This window comes from Rhinoderma darwinii, chromosome 9 (genome assembly GCF_050947455.1).
Source record: "Rhinoderma darwinii isolate aRhiDar2 chromosome 9, aRhiDar2.hap1, whole genome shotgun sequence".
Taxonomy (NCBI): Eukaryota; Metazoa; Chordata; class Amphibia; order Anura; family Rhinodermatidae; genus Rhinoderma; species Rhinoderma darwinii.
Genome location: NC_134695.1, coordinates 10,769,758 through 10,789,919, shown reverse-complemented (window position 1 = coordinate 10,789,919; position 20,162 = coordinate 10,769,758). Strand labels below are relative to the sequence as shown.

The window sequence follows — 20,162 nt, the reverse complement described above, 5'->3', positions numbered from 1 at the left end:
CCATGAACCTCAAGATTCACACATCTGTACAACAATTCAAGATAACGTACATATCTGCAATCATTCATCACACGAAAAGCTTTCAACATACCTTCTGGATAAAGACTGCATTTCAGGAGATGTGACGTCATGACAGCTAATTCCGGCTTTGGCAATGAATGAGTGAACAATGTTTGTAAGAATAAGCTTCTTACGTACCGGCCGGTTTTCAATATTCACTGATGCAATACCGCCAGGCCTCCAGCGACAGCTTATCAGACGAGCAATCTCCCGTGTTTACGGCACCAAAAACTGTTAACGCAATCATGGGCCAAAATATATTAGACTGAAATTTGTAATGGGTATGTCAACCGATACCCGCCCTCCAGTGATTTATCCAGTTTCAAAATCATAGGTGATAGATATATATATCTCTGAAAGAAAAGATGACACAAGAGTGTCACGTAGGTTTCGTGGACCCACTGGGCCGTACCGCCTTGCCAGGTCAGAGTCTATAGTTCATATAGGGTACCTGTGGCAGCTCGGACAGTAGCAAGGCAGGCTTGGCTGGGACTAGGCAGCAGGTAGACGTCAGGCGTGGAGTAGCAGGACAGGCATGGTATACAGCATGGCAACAGCTCAGCACGGCACTAGATCAGCATACAGGAACAGGGAACACTGGGAGCAGGAAACACTAGGGGACCATTTGCAAGACAAACTTAGGATATGACAACAACGCTCAGGCGTGGAAGGAAGGGGCTGAGACCTTCTTATAGCCCAGGGTGCTCTGGGAGCAATCAGCTCAATCTCCCACATGTGTGCGCTCTGGCTTCTTGTCTGGACTGAGCTCGCGAGCCCACCCTGGTGGTCACTGTGGAACAGGACGGCCGTATGTGCAGACATCTCTGGAGAGAAGGGAGTCGACTGGATGCAAGGAGTTCATGGTCAGCAACCACGGATGTTACAAAGAGACCATGCTTGTCTACTCAAAATCCTTCTCTGATCTTTATTGATCCAAACAAGTATATAAGTATGATGACAGAAAAGGTGTAGGCTTTGATTTCAGCCAAACAGCTACAATATGATAATGACTTATTCAGCCAATGAGAATATTTCAATGCATTATAATAATTCTTCACCCTCCAGGCCCCAGGTGGCCTGACCCTTGTTACATGGGGAAGACACACATTTCAGATACACAAGTTAATGTGTGTCTACTTCTAAACTCACTAGAGAATGGAGACTGCAGATAAGATGGCCCAACATTAAATCATTTAAACTGAGCCCTTCTCCAAGGCTCACCCCCTCCCTTATGGTAAACAATGTCATTGTCCATTCGACCAAAGATAATTGATCTGCTCCTTACAAGAATAATAAAACATTAAATTCAAGAACATATAACATAGAATTGCTTCAAGACACCTGTTGACTTAGATTAACATATTACTTTTTACTTCTTAATCACAAGATGGCTCCTTCATGCCAAAAGATGGATTCCAAGGATCTAAAATGGACGCCTAATATACAGGATGGAGTCCATGCAAAATGTCATCTTTTAAACATATTATAATCACTTTCACACTGGACTATATAAAGGACTCTGCCCTTCCACTCCTTGCCTAAGCGTTGTTGTTGTTGTATTCCCATGTTAGTCTTGCAAATGGTCTCTTAGTTATCCTGCTCCCAGTGTTCGCATATTCTACTACCTGTATCCCGTAAAGGTGCTTGTTCCTGAGCTGCATCTAGTCTTGGATTCATGTTGTCATCTGCCACACCAAGCATCACCTGTGCCACGTGTCTGCTACTCCGAGCATCTGTCTGAACATCCTCCCAGGTACTCTTACCCCCTGAGACTGTTATTGACTGTAGTTTGGCCATCTGCTACTCCGCTACAGCGGAGCGGCCTAGTCGGGCCACATACCCCACCGGCGTGACAGTTTGCTCAGGCCATGGATCCTGCTGGTCAACCTAAGACAGCGATTCAGGTGATGTAAACAGACATGCATGATCTGCGGGAATGCCAGGATCCCCAGGATGCTGCTGCTGTTCAATTACCTGTTACCCCTGCTGCCTACCCATGATGTACAATTTCGCTTCCTCTACTGCCTTGCTATGACGGGGACCCTAGAGCCTATAGGGGCTTCATCAATCAATGTATGATCCACTTTAGGTAGGCTGTGGCGTCATCTCTTCCCCTCAGATGAGGCCAAGGTAGCATTTATTATTTTTCTCCTCACTGGCAAAGCCCTGGCATGTGCGAACCCCCTCTTGGAATGCCAGGACCCAGAAGTCCCTGATTTATCCCTATTCCTAGAGACTTTCCGTACAGTGTTCAAGGAACTGAGTCAAACATCCTCTGCAGCTGCCTCACTGCTAACCCTCAAACAGGGGGAGTGAACCATAGGGAAGTATGCTATCTCCTTCTGTGCACTGGCAGCAGAGCTGGCTTGGAATAATGAGGCCCTGGGGAAACCTTTTAGCAGGGTCTTGCTCCTCGTATTAAGGATGAACTGGTGGCTTCAGAACTCCTGTTACCTTGGATGCCTTAATACTTCTGGCTACCCGGGTTGATATGCGGATCTAAGGGTATGTTCACACGTAGTCAACAAAAACGTCTGAAAATCCAGAGCTGTTTTCAAGGGAAAACAGACCCTGCTTTTCAGACGTTTTTTTACCAACTCGCATTTTTCGCGCCGTTTTCACGCCGTCTTCGCGGCGTTTTTTACGTCCGTTTTTGGAGCTGTTTTCATTGGAGTCTATGAGAAAACAGCCCCAAAAACGTCCAAAGAAGTGTCCTGCACTTCTTTTGACGAGGCTGTATTTTTACGCGTCGTCTTTTGACAGCTGTCAAACGACGACGCGTAAATAACAGGTCGTCTGCACAGTACGTCGGCAAACCCATTCAAATGAATGGGCAGATGTTTGCCGACGTATTGGAGCCGTATTTTCAGACGTAAAACGAGGCATAATACGCCTCGTATACGTCTGAAATTTGGCCGTGTGAACATACCCTAAGAGCGCACTCTGGAAGTCTGTTGGGAAAGGAGACCTTGTTGACTGGCACCGAAATTCCAAAGGCCGTTACTACCCTATCCTACTACACCTTCGGAGGAGCCCATTCAGGTAGATAGACTCCGATTATCTGACCAGGAAAGGCAACGCAAACGCTCCACTAGATTATGTTTGTACTGTGTCCACAATGCACAATCCCCTCAAAAGCTGGGAATCTCCAGCACCTAGGTTTGATTGGAGAGACTAACCTAGGTTAATCACTCTCTACCACTAAATTCTATCCCAAATTGTCTATTCCCATCTCTATTGTCACCAGTGAAGGATCGCACTGTGTGCCTGCATACTTGGATTCCGGAGCGACTTCAAATTGTATCCAACAGGACACAGTTGATTGTCTCCATTAGACCACAGTTCCTTTGAAGAATTGGTGTTCGCCTCTGTAGATGGACAACCTCTGCCTGACACGATTCTGTCTATCACCAAACCACTAAGGCTGCAGGTAGGAGTCCTTCATTCTGAGCTAATTGCTTTCTACGTCTTGTCCAAAGGTATCAACCCCATCCTATTGGGATTACCATGCATTTGCCAACATACTCCAGTCCTTGATTGGAATTCCGAAGAGGTTCTCCAGTGGGGTCCCTGTTGTCTGCACCATTGCCTGCCTCAGGTTCGCCCTGTTCTGTCTCCACTGCCTCAGTCTCTTTCTGGATTACCCCCACAATATGCCAGCTACGTGGTTGCAGATGTCCTTCCTCCTCATCGTTCATATGACTGTCCTATAGAGTTGCTTCCTGAAGATTCTCTTCCTCGTGGACGAATCTACCCACTTTCCTTGCCTGAAACCCAGGCCATGTCACAGTATGTCAAGGAGAACCTGGTTAGGGGGTTCATCAGAAAGTCTTCACCAGCCGGAGCTGGATTTTTCTTCGTGGAGAAAAAGGATGGGTCACTCCGACCGTGCATCAACTACCGTGGATTGAATCAAGTGACGGTAATAATAATAATCTTTATATAGCGCCAACCTATTATGCAGCACTTCACAATTTAGAGGGAACATGAAACAAACAATATCAGACATTACATAGTGACAAAGTTAATTTACAATTCAAACCAGAGGAGTGAGGACCCTGCTCGCAAGAGCTTACAATCTATGAGGAAATAAGGGAGACACAAAGTGTAACAGTGTTTGTTCTGTACAATAGTCCAGCCATTTTTTATACACATGGAGTGGTACACATAAAGCTGCATGAGCCGGTCACCAGCCAGTATCCGTGTATGACGGACATGAAGAGAAGGAGTGTCAGGGAATCTTATTCTGATGACTAATCTAGAAGGGGGCCATGGAAAGGAGTCAGATCAGGGAATGTTATAGGCCTGTCTAAATAGATGTGTTTTCAGGGCATGTTTAAAACTGTGGATATTGGGAATTAATCTGATTGTCTGGGGTAGCACATTCCAGAGGACTGGTGCAGCACGACAAAAATCTTGGAGACGGGAGTGGGAAAAAAATAAGTACCCCTTGCCGCTTATCTCTGAGCTCTTCTACGGGATTCATAGAGCTAAGGTGTTCACAAAGCTGGATCTACGTGGGGCCTATAAATTGATATGTATACCCAAGGGGGACGAATGGAAAACCGCATTTAACACCCGGGACAGTCACTACGAGTATCTTGTCATGCCCTTTGGTCTGTGTAACGCTCCTGCGGTGTTCCAACAGTTCGTAAACGACATCTTCCGTGATCTCCTGTATGTCTGTGTAGTGGTATGTCTGGACAACATCTTGATCTACCCACCTGATCTGACAACGCATCAGAAGCATGTACACCAAGTTTCGTTGCGGCTAAGGGGGAATAAATAATACGCAAAACTTTAGAAGTGCGTATTTGAAAAGAGGTCCTTGCCCTTTACGGAATATATTGTCTCTGATCGTGGTCTTCAAATCGACCCGGAGAAGGTGAAGGCCGTCTTGGAGTGGCCATATCCTCAGGGTCTCCGAGCTATACAAAGATTTCTTGGATTCGCTAATTTCTATTGCCGGTTTATTCCAAACTTCTTGTCCCTTACTGCTCTCATCTCAGCTCTCACCAGAAAGTGAGTGAACGCTAAGGACTGGAGTCCTGAGCAAAAGTCAGCATTCTCCAACCTCAAGATCGCCTTCATGTCTGCTTCTGTTCTTCATCGTCCTGATGTTACTCAACAGTTTTCCTTGGAGGTTCATGCCTCTTCCATTGGTGCTGGAGCGCTCCTGTTTCAAAAGAATTCTTAGGGTAAGGCAGTATCCTGCGGATTCTTCTCCAAAGTCTTCTCTCCTGCTGGGGATCGAGAGTTGTTTGCTGTCAAGCTGGCCTTAGAATGGAGACACCTGCTTGAAGGTTCTGTCCACCCCATCATCATCTACACTGACCACAAAAATCATACATATCTGCAGTCTGCAAAGCGACTAAAACCTCGTCAAGTTAGGTGGTCGCTGTTCGTTGCCAGGTTTCATTTTCTTCTTCATTTTCGCCCTGCGGACAAAAATCATTAAGGCTGGTGCCTTGTATCGATCATTTGAGACTGGCGACATATTATTGATCCTTCTAGGATTATTGTCGTAAACCCTCTGCAGATCAAGGACATTCCTCCTGGAAAGATCTTTGTCCGTACTGCTGACAGGAAAATAATTCTTCACTGGGGGCATAATTCCAAACTGGCTGGGCATTCTGGTGTTCGAAAGACTCTGGACTTTATTGCTCGTCATTACTGGTGGCCCTCACTACCTAGGGATGTCTTGGACTTTGTTTCTTCCTGTGCTAACTGTGCTCTAAACAAGTCCCCTCCTTCTAAACCTTCTGGTCTGCTCCAGGCTCTGCCGGTGCCTGATGCTCCCTCGAAACACATTGCTATGGACTTTACTAGCCTTACCATTTCTGCTGGATGTACCACGATCTGGGTGATGGTGGATCGTTTCTCCAAAATGGCACATTTTATTCCATTAACGGGCCTCCCCTTAGCTCCTCGTCTGGCAGATCTGTTCGTCCAACACATTTTCCGTCTACATGGACTACCTCTTCATATTGTTTCTGACCGGGGTGTACAGTTCATGTCTAAATTCTAGAGAGCTCTGTGTAAACTTTTAGATGTGAAGCTGGATTTCTCTTCTGCCTATCACCCACAGTCTAACGTCAAGTGGAGAGTATCATCCAGGTACTAGAGAATTATCTCTGTCATTATGCCTCTGTCCAACATGACAATTGGGTGCAGCTCCTGCTTTGGGTGGAATTCTCATACAATAACCATACTCGCGAGTCTACTTCTTCCTCTCCGTTCTATATTGTGTACAGTCAGTACCCACGAGTTCCTCTTCCTGTACCAACTATGTCTCAAGTGCCTACAGCTAATTCCTCATTCGGGTCGTTTCTTCACATCTAGGCAGCAGACCAAGTCCGCAATTCTCCAGGCAGTGAATTGCATGAAAACATAAGAAAAGAAGGGTTCCTCCTCAGTTTCTCCCTGGAGTCAAGGTCTGGCTTTCCTCTAAGAACATTCATCTGAATGTCCCTTCCCAAAAGTTCGCTTCCAGGTTCCGCAGTCCCTTCGAGGTGTTACAACCGATCAACCCAGTGTCCTATAAACTTCGCCTGCCTCCTACTCTCAAAATCCCCAATTCGTTCCACGTTTCCCTCCTAAAGCCTGTGGCCCGGAACCGCTACAATACATCTCCTAGTTCTGCAGTTACTCCAAGCGGTTCTTCTGATGTCTTTGAGGTGAAGGAGATCCTGGACTACAGGAGAGTAGGAGGAAAGTCTTTCTAACTGGTGGACTGAAAAGGGTTTGAGGAGAGATCCTAGGAGACAGAAGAGAACATCAATACCCCAACTCTTCTCAAGAAGTTCCTCCTCCAACTCACGCGACTGCATCCTCCTGCTTCTAGGGTGCGCGCGCTCATCCCCGGCCTTAAAGGGCCAGCGCACCAACTAAATTTTCCCTAACCTATCTCCTTACTTCCTTGACTATATAAAGGGGTCTGCCCTTCCACTCCTTGCCTGAGCGTTGTTGTTGTATTTCCATGTTAGTCTTGCAAATAGTCCCTTAGTTGTTATCCTGCTCCCAGTGTTCCCGTATCCTACTACCTGTATCCTGTAACTGTGCTCGTTCCTGAGCTGCATCTATTGTTGGAGTTGGTTTGTCATCTGCTACGTTCCGTGTTACCTGCCACGTCTGGTATCACCTGCCACGTCTGGTGTCATCTGCCATGCCATTCATCACCTGTGCCACGTGTCTGCTACTCCTAGCTTCTGCCTGAACATCCTGCCAGGTACTCTTACCCCCTGAGACTCTTCTACCAAATTTAAAAAAACTTTCGGCCCTCAAGGAGATTAAGGCAGGATAAATCAGTCAAAGAAAGAGAGGGACTCGCAGGAGTAGGTGGGAGATGCTGGAGGAAGATGGAGGAGAGAGACGCACAGAGACGCTGCTTCTAGTAAGTGTTTTATCTCACCCCATTGCTTGACTCACAGTTACACTACTCATTACTGTTGTGTAATTCCTCCATGCTGCTTCTAATAAGTGTTTTGTGCTAAATTCTAGTAAAATACAGCTGCCTCTGCCTGTGTCTCTTTCTCCTCTTGCTTTCCCCTCCACTCTCTATAGACATCTATGGGCAGCATGTAACTTGAGCCTTCAGTAAACTGCCTTAATTTTTGCCTCACTGAATACAGATCATAGCAGTAAATTCAGAGTGAGTGATCAGTGCAGCAGGCTGATGGGAAAGGGGAGAGGAATCTGATAAGTGGAGAAAGAGACATTTTTCTTTTATAAGATATATTACAAAGTTTCTTATATTCGTTTGTACTATTGATTAATGGGGAACAAATTGAAATGACAGTTACACTTTCAGATGTGAATGGCCAAGCATTAAAATGTGTTAATATTCAAACTTCTTTTTGCAGGTGGAGGTTCAACTTACACCATTAGGGGCAGATCTTCCCCCACAATCAGTACATGGGACATATCTTCATAATTGGCCTTCAATTCTAAGCTCCGGCATTTCTCGTATGAACAGAACACATATCCACCTTTCCACTGAGCTTCCAGGAGAAGGAGAAGGTGTAATCAGTGGTCAGTGATTCAGTGTTTTCATTATTACCTCATGTGATTTTACAGCATACAGCTTAGACAACAAAACTCATATTCGCCCCATAGAACTGTGTGGTGTATATTTATGCCCCTTTATATTGGTTCCAGACATAAACAAGGCATGATTTATTGTGTGTCAATAACATTCTTCAAGATATGTATTTTCCAGGGAGCTTGACTCTCAAGTCCCTAAGTTCACACTCTGCGGCAAATTCGCAGCAAACATTCACAAAATATAAGGCATGCGGCAGATTTGAAAATTCACATGCCTAGAATCCACCCTAGATTTTTTAAGCTGTTTGTTGATGAGGCTTGTAAAAACCTCATTCGCTTAAATTGTACTCTACTTTATACAGAATTTTGGTGCAGATTAGGCGTTGTGTCTAAATAGAAAATCCTGCATAAATCCATAAGGGAAACCTCTGTATATCTCTTTTTAAATTAGAAGGCACATGGAGGTGCCGGAGGGCCCCATATATTTCTATGTTAGCCTACTACAGATCTGTACAACACGGATCCATAATATGGCCATGTAAATGAGTCCTTTGCGTGTTTAAAAATCTTATACATGGCTGAATTTAGAAATAGCTTTTAGAACTCCTTCCACTTGACAAAACGTTGCATATGTGATCTGTGTTTTTTTCATCCACACATATCAGCTTAATCCCTATCCTTCCTAGTTGACTTAAATGACAAAAGTTTAATGAGGATGGATATTTGGATTCACACAATGTCCTTAAATAGGATCTGTCACTAGTTTAGTAAAGCCCTTTCTCAGGCTGGTTAAGCACAGGGGGGGCAAAACATATCTAAGTGGGCCCCCCTAACGCATGTTTGCAACTGAAGAGGCACGTTCTAGTTATATACCAGCCATCGTCCCTGTATATAACCCCCATCATCACTGTATATAACCCCCATCATCCCTGAATATACCAGCCATCATCCATGTATATACCAGCCATCATCCCTGTATATAACCCCCATCATCTCTGTATATAATCCACATCATCCCTGAATATATTAGCCATCATCCCTGTATATAAGCCCCATCATCCCTGTATATACCAGCCATCATCCCTGTATATAACCCCTATTATCTCAGTATACTAGCCCGGCTAGTATACACAGGTAAGATGGGGTTATATTCAGGGATGATGGGTGTTATATAAGGGGATGATGGCTGGTATACACAGGGATGATGGGTTTAATGCAGGGATGATGACTTGACTACCCATCATCCCTGTATATAACAACCATCATCCCTGTATATAACAACCATAATTCCTGTATAAAACAACCATCATTCCAGTATATAAGCCCCATCATCCCTGCATATACCAGCCAGGCTACCCCTGCCGTATAGGTTTGTACGGTGTAAAACTACTGCTCCCAGCATGACCTGAACAATGGTAAGGATATCCTGGGAGTTGCTGTTTAAAAAAAAAATCATACCACCCATCATCTCGCTGCAGATCATGCAGTGACTACAGTACTGATTAGAGGCAGAATAAACATTTACATTAAGTGATTCACCGGTGATGTCTTTTCAGATTCTAGTTGTTTGTTTTCTCTTTTCTTCTCCATCTGGTCCAGACCTCTTTTATGACTTCTCCCGGCCACAGCCCATTTCTGCAGTTTGCCGATAAGATGCCTTCAGCTTCTCACTTTTCAAACATTTCTGCACCTGTAAACGGAGATAAGATTCTCATGGTGTCACACACTACGCTCCTAAATACAATAGCGCCATACACTGTGTCCCTGATTATAATAGCACCATACACTGTGTCACACACACACACACACACACACACAGTGCTCCCTGTAGATAGTGCCCCCATAGATTCCCCTGTAGATCGTACACACATGCAGCCCCCTGTAGATAGTGACCCACATATAGCCCCCCTGTAGCTAGTGCCCCACATATAGCCCCCTGTAGATAGCGCTCTACATATAGCTCCCCCCGTAGATAATGCCACTCACACATTTAAGTGAAAAAAACAAACATTTTCCATACTCACCTTGATCCCGTCCCCGCGCCGTCCTGTGTCAATACAGGCCTGCCCTCTTTTGAGCAGGTCAGCAGGCGCTGTGCAACGCTTGCGTCGTTGAAGGGCGCTGATTGGCAGGGCACAATGACTTGCCCCGGAAGCGCTAGCGTCATGTGGCGTGGCCGCAACGGGGGCAGTGGGAGCGACGGGCGGTCTTGTTAGGCCCCACCATCTCACTGCCACCCCTGCCCACCCCCACTAGCTACGCTACGCTACTGCCCTTTCTCCTAGCTAATCGAATAGGCGCTGTCATACTGATAATGCTAGTGAAAATTGTGTCACAAAACGTTTAGCATTTTAAAAGTTATGATCTTTTTTCAAAATATGTAACGGAGCCTATACTTGACAAATGGGCATCAACCGCAGCAATTCTCCTGAGGTGAAGCTACCTCACAGCCTCTGACGCTGTCCTATCAGAATGAAGCTGCTTCACACAGTGTGAGAGATTGAGACTGGAGGGAAGGGGGATCACTTAAAGAGACTCTGTCACCAGTTTATCAATTCCCTATCTCCTAACTAATCTAATAGGCACTGTGATGCTGATAACTACAGTGTGATTTGTTTTAAAAAAACGTTTAATATTTGCAAAGTTATGAGCATTTTTCTAAAGATGCTAATGTGGCTCTAATAGCCAAATAGGAGGTGACTCTTTTTTTTCACTCTGGGCGGGGTAATGTTTTCTGTATGACGCTGTCCAATCAGCATACAGCTTTCCCCCCCCCCCTTCCCTGCCCAGCCACACAGTGTGATCATATAGTATACAGCTTCCATTCCCGACTGTGTATTCAACTGGTGATATCTCCGGTCGTGACACAGCTAGAACTGCGATCCTGGTGTTATATGAAAGATTAGAATCTCCTCTTTCATATGCCACCGTTGTTCTAGGTGGTCCGCAGCCCAACATATGGCTGTTTGAAGTGATCCCCCTTCCCTCTAGAATGTGTCTCGCACTGTGTGAAGCAGCTTCATGCTGATTGGACAGCGTCAGAGGCTGTGAGGTAGCTCCACCTGAGGAGAATCACTGCTATTACCTCCCACTTGTCTAATAAAGGCTCATAAACATATTTAGAAAAATTATCATAACTTTGCAAATAATATACGTTTTTGAAAAAAAAAAAACACACTATCAGCATCATAGCGCCTATTAGATTAGTTAGGAGATAGGGAATTGATAAACTGGTGACAGAGCCTATTTAAAAAAGCCATATCGCGGGCTTTGGACCACCTAGAACAGTGGTTCTGGTGTCATATGAAAGATGAGATTCTAATCTTTCATATTAAGCAAGAAAAGATAGCACGATCAAAATAGCACTCACCCAATACAAATAGTATGAAAAATGAAAAAACTTTTCCTGATCCAAAACATATATATATGACACACAAATAAAAACATGTATGAACATAAGCCCATGTGTAGATAAACAGGGCAAAAACTACAGTCACTATACTTGTCTCAATAGGACAATAATATACCAATAGATGGATAGTACTGGGTAAATATAAAGCCTTTACTCAAAAACATATAATAATCACAAGAACCAGAAACCTGGGATTACCTGGTGCTCAGCATGCCAAGAATTGTACCTACACAAGGGATAAAGCTGGAGAATAAATTACAAGCAGGCACCGGAAAACATAGAAAACAGAAAGAGTAGACGCCAGAAATTTGAAGCACACGAATATCAGGTACACACAACCCAGAAGTGCTGTAGTAAGTGAACTACCCCATGCGTATCACTGCTTTACAATGCCGCTTCCTCAGGGGAAATAGAATGCCAATCTTTCATATGGCACCAGGATCGCAGCTGTGAAACAACCAGAGATATCACCAGTTGAAGACACAGTTGGGAATGGAAGCTGTATACTAAATGATCACACTGTGTTGCTGGGCATGGAAGGGGGAGAAGCTGTATGACGATTGGGCAGCGTCATACAGAAAACATTACAAGTATAGCCAAATTAGCATATTTAAAAAAATGCTCATAACTTTGCAAATAATAAAAGTTTTTGAAAAAAAATCATGATGTAGTTATCATCATTATAGCGCCTATTAGATTAGTTAGGAGATAGGGAATTAATAAACTAGTGACAGATCCTCTTTAAGACCAAACTCCGGCACAAGGCAGGAAGTGTTGTCACAGGGACTGAGAAGCTCTTTGCAGAAAGAAAGGAATTAGAACTTTTATGTAGAACTAGTTATCCTTTAACAGATGTGGAACTGTCCTTAGGTTTCCTCCTAACCAGAGGATAGGGAGTGGACTCACCACTGTACTAAATGACTCCAGCTATTGGTCTGCTGAGGCTATTGTTGCTTCCTGGTAACACTTGTTTTGCTTTTCAGTAGTCAATGCAGATACAGCTGAGACTGGTCTCATGGGGCAGTCAATGTGTACTTAGTCACTGGCGAAGGAACCTTATAAGCAGTCCTGACTTTTGAGATACATTTATTTAAATCGTGTCATAATATAAGTGGTGTCTGGCAAATCTCACTGTTAAGTGGTCACTGGCTCATTAACGGAGTATGCATGTCAGTGTTGTGAATGGAGTTAACGGTCGATATGTCTCTCTCTAGGCATGCGTAGGGACTGTGAAGTAGCGATATTTATAGACCTTCCAAAAGCTATAGCGGGTAAGTCTGTTCTATCTCTCCATCTCTTCTACACTCAATGCAATATTTCACTCACAATCAAACATAAGCGTTTCTCACACAATATTACTCCTCGAATTAGTGATCTGGAAATTCAAAGGTTAAAACGAAATTTTTAGAAATGAACATCATGTTAAGACTTTTAATCATTGCCACATTGCTAAATAAATTTATATTAGTGGTTGTGGGGGTAGAGCATGTGATGCTATGGTATGAAGGCTCACGTTTTACCTTTCAACTGGTGCAGATACTTATTTCATACCGTGTTGTTTTTCTAGATCAAATCCCATTCTTCTGGTCTGCTAACCGTGTCCTCCTCACACCTGGGAATGCTGACGGTGTCCTCCTCCCCAAATATTTTCTAAAGGTTCTACAGCTCAGACCTCGCAGTAAGTCTTCGGGAACACATTTTAATTTCAGAGAAGTAACCAGAAATTTAGGCCGCAATGAAATAGGGTATCTGGAAGATCTGCCCTTATTCCTGCAGCAACAGAGACACATTGTGACCTTCTTGTGCATTGCAGCTGTGCATTTGTTTCCATAATCTTTTAGAATTAATTTGCTAGAAAGGGCAGAAATCATCAATAAGTTATGACAAATACAATATGTAAGAGTTTATATAATGAATGCAAGTATAATACAGCATAGTGTGCCTGCCTGCACATTGTGACTTGCTGGTGACACGTGGTCACAAAGAAGTCACACTGAAAATGCAGTGCAGTTCTACAATGAACAGATCTGTGATTAACCCCACGCTGGCCATATAGCTGAACTATAATTATACTGTAGTGTGTACATTGCTTTTCTATATTGAACAGTATAGCAGACTACAAAAGTGGTATCCAAATAATAACCTGCTTGGCCCATAGAAACCTATGGGGACGTTGCGGTATACATTTTGGGGATTTTTTTTTTAATATTTTTTTATATCCATACGTATTCTTGTGATGTAGCCCACAGGCATTACAGATCCCTTAAGCCAGCCATAGACATTCGATAACTACCAGATGAAAGTTTTATATTTAGTAGTTATCACACCTACGGCTCATTCACCCGATGCATTATGATTACGGCGCTGTTTTGTACAGACCTGTAGTAGAGCTGCGATAGGAGACCATGAGGCTTCTACTGTACCTCCGTATGCCTTCTATTACATTCAGAGGCAGAGGGAGTTTTTTTTCCTTCAAATTCCGTATCAATTCAACAGAAAAAAAAATTGTGGCATTCTACATCAGACCATATGTACAGAGGTATACTCACCTGGAAGTATTGCATCTAGGGGAGAATATCTCTGTACACAATGGAACCTGCACGGTAGTTCAAGGACGATGTATGTCTCTGTACTAAGGAGCCAAACAGGTCCATACACAGCGCTCTGCAAAGTCCATGACCCATTATTAAGCTAATAGTCAGCTGCTACTGGAAGCCTATGTTTTTGTGAAACCCACAAAAAGGATAGATAAAATTAATAATCCAACACAGAAAATCATCTTTTTCTCTGATAAAACAGTAGCAAGGTCTGGTGACATTATATAAATTGTTGGCATATCCTGCAGAAACAAGAGGGAAATATAGATATTTTTTTTTATATTTGTCTTAACCTATCCTTTCATATCTTCTTGCAGGAAAACTACTTGAACTTGAATGACTGAAAAACCTTCTACCCAAATAAATTATTTAGAACTGTTTGTATGGCATACATTTGGTGTACTTTCTGCATGGTTTGAATAAATAATATATAGTCTCAGATATGGGTTTTATTAGACTTATTAAAGTGCCACTTTAGTGAGACTCTGGCACTTTACATAGAGGTATCTATAAAGAGTTCATACAGTGAGCACAGACTTTAGGGGGCTATTTGTCACTCCAGCTGTACTGCTAAAATGAACAAGCACTTGAGGAGGAGCAGAGCCTTGTCAGTCATCAGTCAGCGACTCTCCTCTAATCAGTGGTCCCAAGCGATCTCGCAGAATACCAATACCTTATCAATCCAAGAATTTAGTGATTTTTTTTATTGTCCTCACTCCTGAAACTTGTTATGTTAGCTGGCAAATGCAAAACTTATATTCTTTTTAAAATTTGAATATTCTATATCATCACATTTTTATTTTTGTGAACATTGCAAATTTATATATATATATATATACATATATACATACATACATACAGTCCAAAGGCAAATGAACACAGCACTCCAGCATACCTATATATTAGGCCATGTGCTCATTACTAGAGGATGAATCCGTTCCCCAACTTGAATGTAGAAAAACCATAGAACAGCGAAACGGCTCCAGGACTTCAGAGTACATGAAACAGGGTGGATTTATTCACCTCAAGTGAGCGACGTTTCGGTTCGTCACAGAACCTTTCTCAAGCTACTAAATGCTACACACAGTGTCAAGTATAAATAGGCAGTACATACAATAATTGTTCAAAGCCTAATTAATATACAATATGTAAAAAACTGTTGTATAAACACAAATTCCATCACATATCAAAGGACCAATATTTAAAGTGCACTGTTTGTATAATAGATACATATACCCATCTCATAATAAAAGTGAACGTATCTCTTAAAAGTGGTACATAGTGAATTAATAAGCAATCAGGGCTAAATCGGAGCAGGGCAGAGGCCAATCAAATTCAATACATAAATATAATTCCTATAAAAAGAGAAATTTGTACAATACCAGTCCCACATGCATCCTGGGTTCAGCGTCCACGCGTCTCTACTGCGCATGTTCAAAAATGGCGCCCAAACCGGAAGTTCGGTCAAATGGAACGCAGATGTCAAAGAAATTGCGTTCCAGCAGTTGTGTGCATGCGTGGACTACGGAACTGATGTAAGTATAATATTTTAAATAGGCAAAGAGATTTTTTAGAAAAAAATGGGAATGGAACTCCGATAGACCACATTCACTAATGCATCAAATAGATGCTATAGGAGGACATGGAATATAAGAGCTAGCACATAGATGACCATAGCCATAAATTAAACCACATGAATGCCTAATAATCTCATTGATTCAATCAATGATATAGATAAATTCACTAGCAAATCTAAATTTAAATGCAAAGGGACTTACACATTAGCTGGGTGTACTCTCATCACCACTTGTGATACCATGATACACCCATACTCATACCCTCAAGGAGCAGACGTACTGCGAGTACTATCATTAGGCATAATACATTTTGATAAGAAAAAAGTAAGAATTTACATTCAGCATGTATGTGGGGAATGATTTAGATGAAAATGAAAATTTTGTTGTGCAATTCATAACCATTTTATATCATATTTCAATATTATAGAACAAAGTTAAAGAATCAATAAATATCCATTATTACAATAAATCTTTATGACCTAGAAAAGATGGGCCTCTGCTACCCTCCAACAGCCATCAAAATTGTTTCACAGAAAAAATGTGTATCTAAAAGAATACAAAAAAGACAAGGTTAATATACAGTATTCATAAGCAAAAAATACCGTAAAAATGAAGTAATAGATAAGAAAAAGTGTATAAAGACCAAGGTCCAAATCAGACCCAAAGTCACATATATACATGTACTGACTATACCATCAAGGAAGTCTAACAACAGCACCCCCCATTGACCAAGGCAAGTTGCCCCCTACTGCTCTAAATATGTGGACCATAAGGATATTCCACATGAGACAGCTAGCAACCAGATGAGGTCTGCGCATGAAGTGATCGTATATTGCAGCAAAGTACATTATTATGTAATTACAGTGTAAATCCCTCTATCCTAGGGTTCATTTGACCTAACCCAAGCAGCCAGTAAAGGCATGCAAGACGGTTTGTTACAGCAGTGGGTGGCAATGAAGCATCGCAATCCAACCGCTAGTACCCTATAAGGTTCCACTGACCCAACATTGAAAGAGAAGGATAGATAACAACATTAAAGACTTATGTTTAATCTGATAAGTCCCTCAGTTTGGGTGAGTTTCCAATGTAGTAGTTCAAATTCAGTTCAATGAAGGTACCTAAAGAATACAAAAAGAAGAGAATGAATTCTCAATATAAAAACAATAACCATTAACAATCTGTCATAATATAAAAATTTGATAAATTCAAGTGTATAACACCCAATAAAATGTAAGAAACTTTACTACATAAGAGAACAATACAATAGTATCTTTAGATAGTACCCAAAGGGGCACCCAAATTCCATATCGCCCCAGGAACTCTTGAAAAAACTCCAAGATTGTACTCAAAGTTGAGGCCATTCGGTTGTAATGTTTTGCGTTTGTTAATCCATTCAACCTCCCTTCTCTTAAAGGGAATTTGTCGCTAGAAATTATTTTTATTTGTTTTTCAGTTAAACCGTTAGTATATAAATGATTACACATTGTTTTAATTTTTGCACAAGTCAGGAAATATTATAAATTAGATTCTAATTTATAACATTGCCATGTGCTGGTCACTAGAGGGAGCAATTCCCAAAATTGCAGAATTGGCATGTGGTAAAGCAACCTCATTGCTTTATGCTGCAAATTTGGAGTAGACACACTCGCTCTAGTGTACTCACACAATCCCCCCTCCTTTATCCTGGCTAGTGCCAGGAGAAAGGAGTGGGTTGAATGTTTAAACCTCCTACACTGTGTGCCGCCATTTTCTGAGCGAATGCACAGTGTAGGAGGATTAGATACAGTGGTAATCGGACAGTAAAACACTAACATACACACACATCATATACACAAACATAACTTACCTGCTCCTGCCGCCGCTGCCGCCTCAGCTCCTAGTCCTTGCGTCTGCACTGCCTTGAACATATGGCCGGAAGCCGCGACCGGAAGTCGTCATCTTACTGTCCGGTCGCGACTTCCGGTCCACATGAAAATGGTGCCGGATGTCGCTCTACCAAAGACCTTCCTTTTGGTCTGTGTGGGAGCGGCGCATGCGCTGTTCCCACACAGACGGCGTACGCTATAGTGAATGCAATGGCTCCCGTTCACATGCTCTATGGGGATGTATGTGCCGTATTCCATCTCTGTATGTGTCGTTATTCGACACATACAGAGATGAAAAAAAAATAGCAGCCCCCATAGAGAAGTAAAAGAAAGAAAAAAGTAAAAAGTACAACACAAAAACACAAATAAATAAAATTTATTTTAATGACATACTAAAAGCAATATTTTATTTTATATATATATATATATAAAAAAATTGTGACACCTTCCCTTTAAGTGTGTTCCGCTGGGCACCCTTCCTTTCTGTTTGGGAGGTTGCTCGTATAGTATTCTATGCATGCCAATTGCGGGCCTATCGAGCTATACTCAGTTTCTTTCTGAGTTATATCCCCGACTAATAGGATTACGATAAGTTGCTAGGCAACTATGTAATCACTGGGGGCCAGTCTCTCTTGATGACTCCCGTGAGACTTCTCCTCCACCACACATTGCCCCCGCTTTTGGGGACGATGGTATTGGGTGGCAGGAGTGACATTCGTTCCTCATTTATTCATTTGGTGTTGACAGCAGGTCAGGAGCCGCGTCTAGCGTCCCCTAGTAACCATGGACGCGTTGTTGTCCAGATACCCTCATTGGTCGTTGGTATCGTGAGGCGCCGCCTCCGGCACGTCACTATGTGCGTGTTGCACGCGGATTGGCGGCGGCCCCGGTGATGACTGTAATGAGGGCGGGCTCTCGATCGTATAAGCCTGCAGCTTCCCGGGCGCGTGTGCGGTCATTGTATCAGAGCCGTTCACGCGTCTGGAGGCTAAAATCTGCACATATACAGTGCTATCCAGTTGTTGAAATCTAACAATTCTAATTGAAATCGCTATCTAGTAATCCCTGATGAGGCATCACTCTTGATGTGTTGCTGAAACGCGTTGGATTTGGATAGATTGTTATCTATTGGCAAGGGTGTAGCGATATACTATAACAAGCAGGGTGGGTGGTCCTGGAGTGTCTGAGTAACTTCGTTCACTCTGATACACCTTCCCTGTCGCCAATCACCTGCTTTTGCCTGTTTCTGGAATAATGGCTGGTTGAGCCATACTTTTTATCAATTTAACAATAAACTAAATTTTAATCGTTCTATCAGGCGGTGAATTCACATTTACATTTTTGAACGACACTTGTTATCTAATATACAGTGAATCATTTATTCAATTCTTTTGAGTGGGGATGGCAGGATTCCTGACTAGTGACATCAATACTGAAAAATGGCTTACGGATGCTAGGGAGGTTTTCTCAGACAAAGAGCTCATATCGCAATCTCAAAATTTAAGTGTTACTGCCTCTTTTTGACAACTTACTAAAGTTTACAAAGACCATATTAGATCCTGGTGGGAAATCCAAACATTAGAGACTTACATCAAAAATAAAATTGTTCCTAGGTGCCTCAGAATCACCCTTATTCCGGCAGTTAGGGTTCGTTCACCTGAACTTTTAAAAAAGTGGGAGAAGGAATCGATCGAGTCTTCATTGAGGTTTATGGGGATTCTTCTTGAGGAAGAGAATATTAACTTGGCACGCAGCACTCAAGAACTGAAGGAGTGTATAGTTGCTGTAAAAAATTTTAATAACAATCCGGAATACGATAGAAAATAAGTTGTTCTACAGCAAGCAATTGAGAAGTTCACGTGTCATATCAAGGAAAGGAAACATTTCCAATTCGTACGTGACACGGTGGACTTCAAAGAAGGTAGGATTTTTGACTACAGTGCCAGGTCTGGTGTATCTCAAGAGCCTGACACCGATTTATCTTCATCGGAGCAGGAACAATCAGACTCTGAATTCGGTAGGAACCCACCTAGGAGAGGTCGGGGAGGGAGTGAGACTGGGAGATACCCGACCCGTCCTAACAGTAGAGGCAGAGGAAGAGGAAAGGGTCAGCAGCGGGGTGGTTTTTTAGCCAAGAACCACCCGATTTCAGAGTACCTGTTGCGGGACAGAAGGGAACTTTAGGCACCTTATCAGGGGAAAGTGATAGGCTCCAGGTAGTTAATCTCTCCACACGTAACCTCACGAGGGAGGAAGTGGAAGTATTGAGTAAGGGTCTATCATTTGTCCCAACAAACAAATTTAATCTCTTTTCTTGGGTCAAGGACTTAAACCTCTTTGCTAGAAAATTGAAGTGGAAAAAGTTTTTTAAGATGCACAACAAACGACAATGTCTAGATCTTGGCATCATGGAAGAAGATCTCCCACACTTCAGACTATTGGAGGGTTTGTGGGAGGAGGGTCACAGGGAGGAGGGTAAGGGCCCATTTACTGAATTACGGGTTCCATCTACCAAATACGCACCCCTAAGTGACAATACACCAATTGATGTCTTTGTGAAGGTGGTTGAGGACCAGTTAAAATTGATCAACCAAAGAGAATACCATTC

At 42.7% G+C, this 20,162-nt stretch overlaps 1 protein-coding gene across 7 annotated transcripts in view; it reads left to right on the top strand.

Annotated features, from left to right (window-relative positions):
- The window catches only part of TRPT1 (tRNA phosphotransferase 1), a 190,781-nt gene that overhangs the window by 73,233 nt on the left and 97,386 nt on the right, over positions 1 to 20,162 (top strand). For 5 of the 7 annotated variants that reach the window (XM_075837251.1, XM_075837248.1, XM_075837252.1 and 2 more), the window contains exons 5-7: positions 7,923 to 8,091; positions 12,730 to 12,786; positions 13,083 to 13,193. In XM_075837251.1, the coding sequence (XP_075693366.1) occupies positions 7,923 to 8,091; positions 12,730 to 12,786; positions 13,083 to 13,193 (337 nt within the window). Of the gene's footprint in view, positions 1 to 7,922; positions 8,092 to 12,729; positions 12,787 to 13,082; positions 13,194 to 14,429; positions 14,668 to 20,162 lie in introns of those variants that run through there. The other 2 variants (XM_075837255.1, XM_075837254.1) reach the window with 2 other exon arrangements.